Genomic DNA, 11,554 nt, shown 5'->3' on the forward strand with positions numbered 1-11,554 from the left:
TTGCCTGGTCGTGGACACAGCAAGACAGGTGTTATGACAAATGTCCTCACAGGCCTGGTCCCAGGGGATAAGCTTCCCCTCAACTGGGTGGTCCTAGTGTGTTACCTTATCTCCAGGTGACGACTCCCAAGAACCCTCAGAGCTACAGACTTGTCCAAGAGATTAGAAATAAGATTTTCATGTGTACCTCCTGACCCTCAATGCTCACATCTAACTCAATAAAAAATAAATTAATAAAACCACCATGTGGCTGAACAAATACATCCATGGATCAGGTTCAGTCTGCAGGCTACCTCTTCCCTTGGCCAGAGCAAGGCCTTTGTAGCCAGGTGGCCTGGACTATAACTTTTAACTCAACTCCTTCCCTCCTGAGTTCTTTGAACAAGGGGCTTAACCGCAAACCCCCCCCCCCCGCCTCTCTTTCTCTGTGAAGTAGGGGTAATAATCATTCCTTCCTAACAGTGTGGCTGCAGATAGTATACTGCAACATGCTTGAGACAACGCCTGGCACAAGGTAAAGCACTGAACAATAAATTCACAGGACCAGCCTTCAAGGACCCAATGAAGAATATAAGACCTTGACCCCCTTCTAAAGAGAGCCCCCTGCCCATTGCCTATTCTCAACAAACAAAGGAATGAAGAAGTCATGCAAGGGTGAAGCTTGGGAACCATCCCCTCCATGGCCAAATCTGTCCAAGAAGATAGGTGGGACAGAACACCAGAGTCAGGGATCCCCTTGCTCTAGCCTCACACCATTGTCCTTACTCAAGATGCTAAACTTAAGTAAGCAGAGCCTTGTGCTTCTAGAGCTCCCCACCAAGAAGCTTGCAGTGGCTCAGAAAATGTGCTTAAAGCCCCAAACTTCAAAACTACACTGCCTTCTGTGACCACACAGGAAGGCTTTATAACCTAAAATTAAATTTATCTTACAAAAAGGCATTTAGGGGTCTCTTTCTCTTTCGCTGCCAACCATGAATTACTTTGAATAAATTATTCTTTGCCTGCATAATCACCAGGCCTGAGCCATAAAAGGAAGATGTCAACCAAAAGGGGATTCCTGAGACTAGGCAGCCCAGCGCTAGATCAGCATCTAATCCCCATCTCAACCCCCCGATCTCCAGTGTCCAACTGCTGGAAAGTTCCTGCACAGCTCACACTCAACCTCCTTTCCCAAAGGGGAGAGAATCAAACCATTCCAGTTCCAGGAACTGCCTTCTGGGTGCCTGGTGACAGCTGGTGACTAACAGGAGGGGTTATCACCTCAGCACCAGTTTGGGCCAATCAAAAATCTCCAGCTCAACTCCAGCTGTTGCTGCAGGTACCCAGTTGCCCTGCCCAGAGCAGGCAAGTCCAACTAGTCTCCAAACACAAACACTGTACCTACTGTGTACCCAGCAGTGTACAAATACTAGGCCTGAAAAGGCGAATTAGAAGCAGGGCTACATGTAGAAAAGGCAGTGGACAGGAGGCAGTCATGCAACAGCGTAATATGAAGGAGACCAGGGGAAGCTCCTACTGTAGCAACACCACTTTAAAGCAGGCTCCTGAGTCAAGCACTACTACAGGAATGGGAGCAGCCCAGGAAAAGCACTGAGACTAGCAGGAGCCTGGCTAGTCAGATTCCCAAAGAAGAGGGAGGTGAAGCTGGAGTAGGTCCAAGGCTTCACAGGCTCCAAGGATCTGGATTTTACCCTGTAGGCAGAGAAATGCCTAAAAGGGAGCAAGGTCTATAGTTTGGGAAGATGATTTCAGTATGCCAAGATGGACCAGGATAGAGGCAGACAGTACAGGTAAAACCCCCAAGACAAGGGTCCAAACCCAAAAAGTATTTAAGAAGCCAAGCTAGTGGGAGACAGGCCCAGGTATCAACCCAAAGACCCTAATAGTAGAACCTGACATGGAGCATGATCTTGGGGGCTGGGAAAAGAATCAAAATCAGCTCCAAAATCAGCTCAGGCCAGGCACTGGCCAGCCTTCCTGACAACAGGCAGGCAAAGGAAGAGTGCCTACACTTGACCCCTGACTGCTAAGGACAATCACATCTGGCATTTCAAGTGCACTGGAAGTAAGCACAAATCAAGTTGGGGCCTTTATTGAGCCCTTTCCCTTTGATTAGAGTAAAAAGTAATGTTACCAAATTAAGAGGATATGTATTAAATGGTTCTAATGAAATTTAAAATGTCCTATAGACTGAATGACTCTGTTTCCTCTTTATACTTCTGTACTCCCCTCCTCCGGGAGATTTCAACAAAAAAAAAAAAAAAAAAAAACTTTTTTTTTTTTTTTTTTGCTTTTTTCTGTGGGGAAAAAACCTCACACATCACAATATTTTTAAAAGACAGATAACTAATGGAGGACTTCTGGGCAAGATACCTCCTTGGGTTTCCTCAGGCATACAAGGTTAGTGGAAGGAGAACACAATTTCAATGACAATCAAGATTTTACCTAATGCCTGAAGAAATAAACAAGATGTTTACAATCTTGGTCTTTCTGACTACAGTTGCCTATGCAGTGATTAGAGCCCCAGCACTGCCATGCCTTAAAGTGACCTAATGGCGATTTCTGGAAGAATATCATCTAGTGGCTTCTCACTGATACTTGGCTCACTTCCATAGGGTCCGTTTTTGTTCTCCTTTTTAAAAAAGAGGAAAAAAAGCAAAACTTGGGTTTGAAGAACTTAGCACAGAAGGTGAATAATGGCTCAAAAGCCCCTGAGAGTTGTCCTCAGAGCCTCAGACCCTGAGAAACTGACTTAAAGTCAAAAGAAAAAGTATCACGACTTGTTGGCAGTGGGCAAAGAGCAGTTTGCAGGGAAGGGCAGTGCTGGGAGACTGCCCAGGGAAACCCTGTGCTGCCATCTGCTGGCTGTGCAACTCCTGCAAGGTCTGAGCTCTACTTTTCCACTTTTTGAAACAGGAAACATATAAATCCACTGCACAGAACTGTAGGGGATAAATGCAGGCAAAGGAGTATCATGAGCCACACATCTCAACACAAACTAAAGAGCATAATGGTCACCCTTCCTGTGGTGACCAGCAGGAGGCCTAGGACACAGGGGGCCCAGGATGCAAAAAGGATGGTGGTAGGAGTGAGGAGTAGGAAGGGGTGTTACCATCATTGTAACAAATAGTCTAAGTAAGGACTATGCTCTGCTGTGGTTACCTGGAATAATTTTCCTGGTAGCTTTGATAATTCCTCCCTATACAATCTAAGTTCCGCCCTCATTAGGCTATAGAACTCAACTCTAGACTTTGGATTGTGTTTCCTGTTGTGTATTTCTGCCTAATCTGGTGAAGGTTGAATGGTGGCCCAGGGACGTTGCACACAACAAGGGCTCACAGGCTCCATCCCACCCTCATCCAACAGGATGCTGCCAGGTTACAGGATGTGGGAAACACCTTTAACTTTCCACCTTTCCTCAGTTCATAAACATTTACCAGTGTGTGCCAGGGGCTGGGATGAGCATTGGCATCATGATGGAGGCCTGAAAACTGGCCTCCATTCTAATGCCCCCAAAAGAAGAAGGTATTCCTTTCTGCTGTTTTCTCCCTCCTAAAGGTTAGTGGGGCTCTCCTGGGCCTTGACACTCTGGCCCCAGAGTAAAATCAGTAAATGTGAGCAGGCTGGAAGAGGGGGTAGGTCACTCAATGAAAAGCCAATCCACAGTCTATGAGAGAAGTACCATGCCATCAAGGGCCCCCCTTTCCCATCAGGCAGGAATAGAAAGGTCTTTGGTAGGCTCCCCATCTGTGACCTGGTCTCAGACTCTTCCCATAGCAACACAGAGTGAGTTAACTTCCAGTTAAAAGCATACTGTTCTAGACCCATTCTAACTGCAGAGTCCCCAAACAAGAATACTATGCAGATCTCAGTCTCTCATCCATTGCCCATACTACATTGACTTAAACTCAACTCCAGGTGCTGGGACGGAGTAGTTCTCCCGATAGTGTAACACCAAGATGCCGATTAGTAAGCAATCGACAGCCCAGGGCTCAGGGTAGGAGGTAACCTGACATAATTACAAAGACAAAGACTAATTCCGAGGATAAAAACAGATTTTTAAAAAACAATCATAACCATATACATACGCTTCCTGTACAAGAAACTGGGCTTTCCTTATATGCTATGCACAAGTTCTGGGCTATCAGCTAAGGTCAGTAATGGCACCCCCAAACACAAGACACTTTAGTTCTGGGGAATTTCTACTTTAGGATTCTGCCAATTCTCTTTCCTCTAAACAATTAAAAAAGACTCCAAACTTTCTGTTTCATAGGCCAATGTTTTTGCTCACTCCATGCTGGGTTTATGATGCTCCCCCCTGAACTTACAGCCCTTTCCACAGTGCCATAACAAAGACCATGTGAGCAGTGATTAACTCAGAAAACAATCATGCTGGCCTCTCATCATAAATTGCAAAATGTTTTTGGAGAGCAATGCAATACCATCTTCCTAAATTAAAAATGTACCCACCTTTGACTCAGCAATTACACTTCTAGGAATTTACTTTATAGACACTCATACAGCAATATATGTACATCACTGCGGCATTAATTTTAGCAGCCAAAAAAGCCTGCACACTACTTAAGCATCATTTAAATAAATTACGATACATTCATGCTTCAGAATGTTATGCAGCTGAATGTGGCCATTTTGCAACTGCAGTGTGGAAAGATATCACCAATACACTGTTAAGCAGAGAGCAGTTTCTAAGCTGTGTAAACCACTGTTTGCATGTGACGAGTAGGGTCTCCAGGGGGAAAGGGTGGTGATAGGCATGAAGTGGGAAGACTCAATTTTCACCTTCCTTGCCTCTATACTTTTGAAATCCTGTTTTCTGGAAACATTTATGTAATAATAAATTTTAAGAAGCAAGGATTAGGAAGGCAGGTGTTCACTGTCAAATTACAGCCATGGACAAGTGGTAAAAACCTGTCACATGGCCCCAGTCTGCTCTTGTAGGAAAATCAGAACAGACGTTCTGGAAGAGTTCCAACTTAGGCCTGCAGAATCATGCCCTATGTCTGCCTCCACACCTGCCAGGTCTCTTCTGGGGCACCTGTCAGCAAGAGCCCCCCACTTACCAGGTGCTAGATAAGACCAAGAAAGCAACACCAGTTTCTGATAGACCTCAGCAGCTCCAGTGCTAGTTCTGCACTGGGACCTCACTCATAGCACCCACTGTGATGCAGAGGACAACAGACAGCCCAAATCAAGCAGGAAAGGAGCCATGTATGATTCCAACATAGGGCTGGCAAAGACATTTCTGTCTTCACAGGGCCACCTGAAGGTGACCCAAAAGGCCATCTCCCTCCAAATAGCTCTTGTTCACAGCAGGGCTGTCTAACCAGACTTTCTGTCTGATGGAGATGTTCTTTCTTTGCACTAAAAGGGGAGCCACTGGCCACGCCTGCCTGACTACTGAGCACTTAGGGTGTGGCTAGTGCCACTAAGGAATTGAATCCTTAATTTTATTTACTTTTGACTGATTTAAATGACAATTTGAATGGCCTGTGTGACTAGTAGCTCTCACAGTGGATAGAACAGATCTAGACCTTCACACTCTGTTGTAAACTGTTAAAGGATCCCTGGATCCTTTACCTGCCCAAGTAAAGGTGTCCTAGATACGTGAGAAGAGCTCCCTTCCCAGTCTGCTCCACACCAGTAATCCAGAACCCAATGCCCATTCATCTCCCTGATCCCAGAAGCATGGTCACCAGGCCACTTCACCCTGTCCTGCCTGAAATTCTGAACACCCAGGGCCAATCAGCCCACCAGGAGTTCTGCCTACAGTTCCCCCTGAAAGTCATGATATGAATGACTTTCACCCTCTTGGGTCATCTTCTATGACTCCTACTCAAGGGTCCTTCTCTGCATTTCACCACAACTACTAAGACAAATCCACTGCAGAGGCCTGACATGCTAAGCTATATCTAGAGGGTTTACCGGATGCAAGAAAAGCAGTTCCACCTGCCTCTGACATCCAGTTATCTCTGGATTGTTTTCACATCTGGAAGTGTCATTATTGCTGGAGTTGTGTTTTTTGTTTTTGTTCTTTTGGAATGATGAACAGAGAATTTAAGAGAATATATCAAGACCCAATTTTATGCCCCTAAAATAATTTAAAAGGTCATTAAATAAGAAGGATTTTAATAGGAAATTATCTACTACAACAGCTCATTAGAATTTCTGTCCCATGTGGCCTTGCACAGAAAATTGTCAAAGGCCTTCCACACAAGTGTTTTCAACTTCAGGGGGCACTCTCACAGCCACAAGATCCTTCTTCAAGGTTACTACTTTCTGACTTCTCTGAAGAATAAAATATTATTACATTGCAAAAAAAAAAAAAAAATCAGAAGACAACTGGACTTCTCAATGTGGAAAGTCAGTACTCTGAATCCACAGGTTCCTCATTCACGAATTCAACCAATTATTTACATAGCATTTATACTGTATTAGGTTTAAGTAATCTAGAAATGATTTAAAGTATTGGGGGAAAGCTGGGGGTACAGCTCAGTGGTACANGGATGGCCTGCATCCACCAACCATGAGAAAATAGCAGCAAATGCACAGTGCAAATTCAGAAAAATGAAAAATACAAAAAAGTACTTTCCCCATGTTTCTAGACTCTGAAGAAAAAAGAAATCTGCCTTGCCTTTCCAGTGTCACACCAGTTGCCCATTTCCCCCTTTGTCTTTTCCTGTTGGTCCTGACAATCCCTCCTGGCCATCTGTGTAGTCAAGTTCCCCCACACCCACCTCTCATTACAACCTTGGACTGTCTTCCACCATCTGGGCAGATCAATATTAATTTCTTTTAAAATTAAATATATTTTATCTAAACTTTAAAGTTTTAGAAAGGGTAAGTTTAAGGGGGGAGTAAGTAAGTTTTTATGAACATGGTGTTCAAAATCATTCACTGAACATTTTTCTTTCCTACTAAAGTCTGATGCATCCCTCATGTATGTTCTCAGGGGTGACAAAGTTGATTTCTGGACCATTCTACTTCTCTACTTATAGTCACAATATTTGGGAGAAATGTTCCCATAGCAGACAGGACAGGCCTAATGCTTTTTTAAAAAATCTATTCACTCTTCTTACCTTTTTCCCCTCAGATGGAGCTTTTACAACTTTTGTCAAGTTAGAGGGGGATAGCTCATTGAAAGCTTAGCAGGAGACCATAAGTTAACTTGAAATAACTACCATTTTATCTATAATATTTAATCTTTCTTATCAGGATCATAGTAGTTATTTTCCTGGTTCAAATTTTCTTTTCACCTCAATCAAGCTGTTGCATAGATTTAGACAGATCACACATAAGTCTCATTCCTTACAAGGTTCTTTATTACTTGGCAAATTAGGGTAATTTCAACTTCCCTTCCAATATTATTATCACCACCACATTTCTGTTTCACATCTTATTTCAAACATCTAAAACCATCCAAGGTAACAATGACCATGTTGTTGTTTTTGCAGGGTGAGGATAAACCCAGGGCCCAGTACATGCTCCCAAGTGCTCTATCACTGAGTCATATAATCCCAGTCCTAATAATGACCACGGGGCACAGGAAGCACTAAACAACTCCATGCGGGAAAATCTGATGCCAGCTAGTTCTCAGCTCTATCCCTATCTGCGGGTGCAGTGGAACAAACATCATGTTAAAGAAAGGGCAGTATGCTACTCTCCAGCCTTTGGAAGTAAGCTAAAGCCCAGTTCCTCAGTGTCAAGGTCTTAAAAGGCCAACCTGACCCAGGTGGGCCTCTTGATGCCGAGCAGGTCCCAGAGCCAGTCATGTGGGATGAGTTTCCTCATATACTCCGAGGAAATGTCCCATCAGAAACTGGAGTTGGGGGAAACCTGAGAAAGGGAACAAAGTTCAACAGAGGAGCAAAATAGGAAAATTCAACTTTTTAAAAACAAGAGGGCCCTATGCTACATGACACAGGTTCACACATTCAAATGCCCTAAGATAACTTTCCTTAAGACAAACAGAATTAATTTTCCAATCAGTCAATGGCTATTCAAACACAGGAGGAGGAAAGAAGTGGAGGGGGAGGAGGAGGAGGAGACAAAGTGAAATCAAATGAGTGATGCACTCTGGTCCAATTTCTCTGCTAGTATGCACTACACAGGTAAAGGCAAATTAATGTTCTACATGATCTAATATCTGTCTATATGAAACAATTCCTACATTAATGTTCCATAAAACTTCCATTACATAACTAGGGTAGGAGCAGGGAAGAGAGGAAAGTTGGAGCAATATGGAAGAATGTGACTGCACCTTAAGAACATTACTCTACTGCTATTAACCCAATAAATATATATAAATGCATAAAGCTATACAAAAGCATCAGGTGAAATAAGAACAAAGAACAGTCTGACAGAATACAGTCGGATATTTAAGACAGACTTGTCAAGACACAGTCCTATGTAGACTATTCCTCATTCTTCAAATCCCCTATCCAATATCACTTTGCAGTCCTTCTCACTGGAGACAGAGCGGACTCCCTGCCCCTTGATTCAGGCTCAGTCACATGATTTTCCCTGGCCAATGATCCCAGGATAGATATGTTTCTACTTGAAATGCCCTTTTGTCCCTTTACCCTGGAGAGCCACTGAATCCCCAGCCCAGGCCTCAGAATTAATACATGAGGACCAGACCTGAGCTCAACTTGCAGCAAGGAGCTGACCCAGTTAGACCACAGCTTGAAGCAGAACCTCCAAGCCAAGACATCCCAGCCAACCTCCAGCCAACTCACAGCAGTATGAAGAAGGGTAAGTGACTGCTGCTGTAAGCCATTAAATTTGGGGGATGTTTGTTACAGGGTCTTATTGTGGCAAAAGCTGATGGTTACAGATGGCTCCTCAAGGAAATCTACAAGCCATAAAAAGACAGCTTTTCCCTCCAAGGTCACAAAGAGACCAGAGTCACTTACCAGGCTCACCTTTTTTCTTTGAACCAGATTTCTTCTTTGCAGGAGCCTCTTGCTTTGGTGCCTCCTGGCCCTGGACCATGTCTGCATTTTTACCTTGGACAGGAACTGACTCTGACTTTTTACCCTGATTGGCAGCTGCATCCATCTTTTTGCCCTGGTTGGGAGACCCTTCTGCCTTTTTGCCCTGGTTGGGAGTTCCTTCTGTCTTTCTGCTTTGATTAGGGGTTCCTTCAACTTTTTTCCCCTGGTTCGTGACACTCTCTGTCTTTGTGCCCTGATTAGGAACTGAATCTGGTTTTTTGCCCTGGTTGGTGGTCCCCTGTGCCTTTTTGCCTTGGTTAGGGGTCCCTTCTGCCCTTTTGCCCTGGTTAGGGGCTACCTCTCCCTTTCTGCCCTGGTTGGGGCTCCCCTCTGTTTTTTTGCCTTGGTTAGGAGCCCCCTCCCCCTTTTTGTTCTGATTCTGGGCCCCCTCCCCTTTCTTGCCCTGGTTTGGGGGCCCCTCTCCCTTCTTGCCCTGGTTTTGGGCTCCCTCTCCCTTCTTGCCCTGGTTTGGCGTTCCCTCTACTTTTTTGCCCTGGTTCTGAGCCCCCTCTGCTTTTTTACCCTGGTTCTGGGATCCCTCTCCCTTTTTGCCCTGATTCTGGGCCCCCTCAACCTTCTTGCCCTGGTTTGGCGTTCCCTCCAATATTTTACCCTGGTTCTGGGCCCCATCCCCCTTCTTGCCCTGGTTCTGGGCCCCATCCCCCTTCTTGCCCTGGTTCTGGTCCCCCTCCCCCTTCTTGCCCTGGTTCTGGTCCCCTTCTCCCTTCTTTCCCTGGTTCTGGGCCCCATCCCCTTTCTTACCCTGGTTCTGAACCCCATCTCCTTTCTTGCTCTGGTTCTGAACCCCCTCCCCTTTCTTACCCTGGTTCTGAGCCCCATCTCCTTTCTTGCTCTGGTTCTGAACCCCCTCCCCTTTCTTGCCCTGGTTCTGAGCCCCGTCCCCTTTCTTTCCCTGGTTCTGAGCACCCTCCCCCTTCTTGCTCTGGTTCTGGGCTCCCTCCAACTTCTTACCTTGGTTTGGAGTTCCCTCCCCCTTCTTGCCCTGGTTCTGAGTTCCCTCTGCCTTCTTACCTTGGTTTGGGGTTCCTTCTACCTTCTTTCCCTGGTTCTGGGTCCCCTCTACCTTCTTGCCCTGGTTCTGGGTCCCTTCCCCCTTCTTGCCCTGGTTCTGGGTCCCTTCCCCCTTCTTGCTCTGGTTCTGGGTCCCCTCCCCCTTTCTGCCCTGGTTCTGGGTCCCATCCATCTTCTTGCCCTGGTTCTGGGCACCCTCTACCTTCTTGTTCTGATTTGGAGATCCTTCTGCTTTCTTGCTCTGGTTTGGGGCTCCCTCTGCCTTCCTGCCCTGGTTTGGGGTTCCCTCCCCCTTTCTGCCCTGGTTCTGGACCCCTTCTGCCTTCTTGCCTTGAGCAAGGGCAGGGACACTGGTCTTGGCGCCAACTGGGGGCACAACAACCATAGGCACCTCCTTAGGGGAAGCTTCCAAGATGGCAGATTTGGAGGCAAGAACCTGAATGGAATTCACAACAGAACTGACTGCTGGTTCCACTTTGGCCACTTTTTTCTCCTTCTTCTTTCTGTCCTTAGGGGAGGAGGCTGGCTTCTCTTGGGGCATGGCTGGTACTGTAGCTATAGGGGCAACAACGATGGGGGACTGGACTTGGGTCAGGGCCGAAGTCATTTCAGGTGCACGCACTGATTCTTTGAGGAGGATGGTCACATTGGGGGCCAGGTCGTGGTCAGGTATCTTCCCATTAGGTTTCTCTTCCTTTTTCTTGGTCTTTCCTTTCTTCTCCACTGTTTTCTCCTTCTTCTTTTTCTCTACTTTCTGGTGGTGTGTTTTTGCCATCTCTTTGCGTTGGTTAGCTAGGGCTTCTTCATACGACGTCTCCTTCATGGAGAAGGTTGACACCAGGAAGATGCCGATGGCAGAAACAACCATGAACCCACCAAAGACCACAACCCCCAAGGTCTGAGTGTCGTAAATATCCATCCTGGCTGGCTTTCTTTTCACCTGCCAAATACACACATTTGATTACTTTTTGGAGAAACTGAAGCATTTGACAATTTCCATCTCCACCCCTGTCACCAAATCTAAGGTTTCACTAATTCTTTCTTCAGACTAAATTCAGATTAGAAACAAACCCAGGCAATCTTTGGTATCACACATTCTTACCTGCCCCTTTTTAGAAGAGATTAATTTTTATCCAAGATCTGAGCGTCTCTCTTATTGATGGGAGGTGCAAATAATAGACAGATTGCAAAGTGCAGATCTATAACAGAGTACTTAATGCCCGGGAGACATTAAGATCAAGTCGTAGCTATGATCCCAATTCAAGATGTTCCCATGGCAGGGGTCAAAGATTCACTTAAGCACAAGTAAAACCAGATATGAGACAGTGGGGAGTAGTAGGGACTGTGGAGAAAAACGCCCTGCCTAAATTAGGTAGTAGGTTAGCCACTCAGCCATAGCTGACTGCCATAGAAATATGAGTACTGAGTTGAGAGATGATCCAATTGTTCACATTAGGCAGAAATCCTTTTCTTCTTCTTCTTCTCTTGATGTGAAATTGACTAATTTT

At 45.4% G+C, this 11,554-nt stretch overlaps 1 protein-coding gene across 5 annotated transcripts in view; it reads right to left on the bottom strand.

The window, feature by feature from the left end:
* The window catches only part of Rrbp1 (ribosome binding protein 1), a 41,895-nt gene extending 30,884 nt beyond the window's left edge, over positions 1–11,011 (bottom strand). For 3 of the 5 annotated variants that reach the window (XM_015483185.2, XM_015483167.2, XM_015483159.2), the window contains exon 1: positions 8,934–11,010. In XM_015483185.2, the coding sequence (XP_015338671.1) occupies positions 8,934–10,965 (2,032 nt within the window). In that variant the 5' untranslated portion in view covers positions 10,966–11,010. Of the gene's footprint in view, positions 1–8,933 lie in introns of all 5 variants that reach the window. The other 2 variants (XM_015483175.2, XM_048811334.1) reach the window with 2 other exon arrangements.
* Positions 11,012–11,554: the final 543 nt, after the last annotated feature.

The sequence above is a fragment of the Marmota marmota genome, unplaced genomic scaffold (genome assembly GCF_001458135.2).
Source record: "Marmota marmota marmota unplaced genomic scaffold, marMar, whole genome shotgun sequence".
Classification (NCBI taxonomy): Eukaryota; Metazoa; Chordata; class Mammalia; order Rodentia; family Sciuridae; genus Marmota; species Marmota marmota.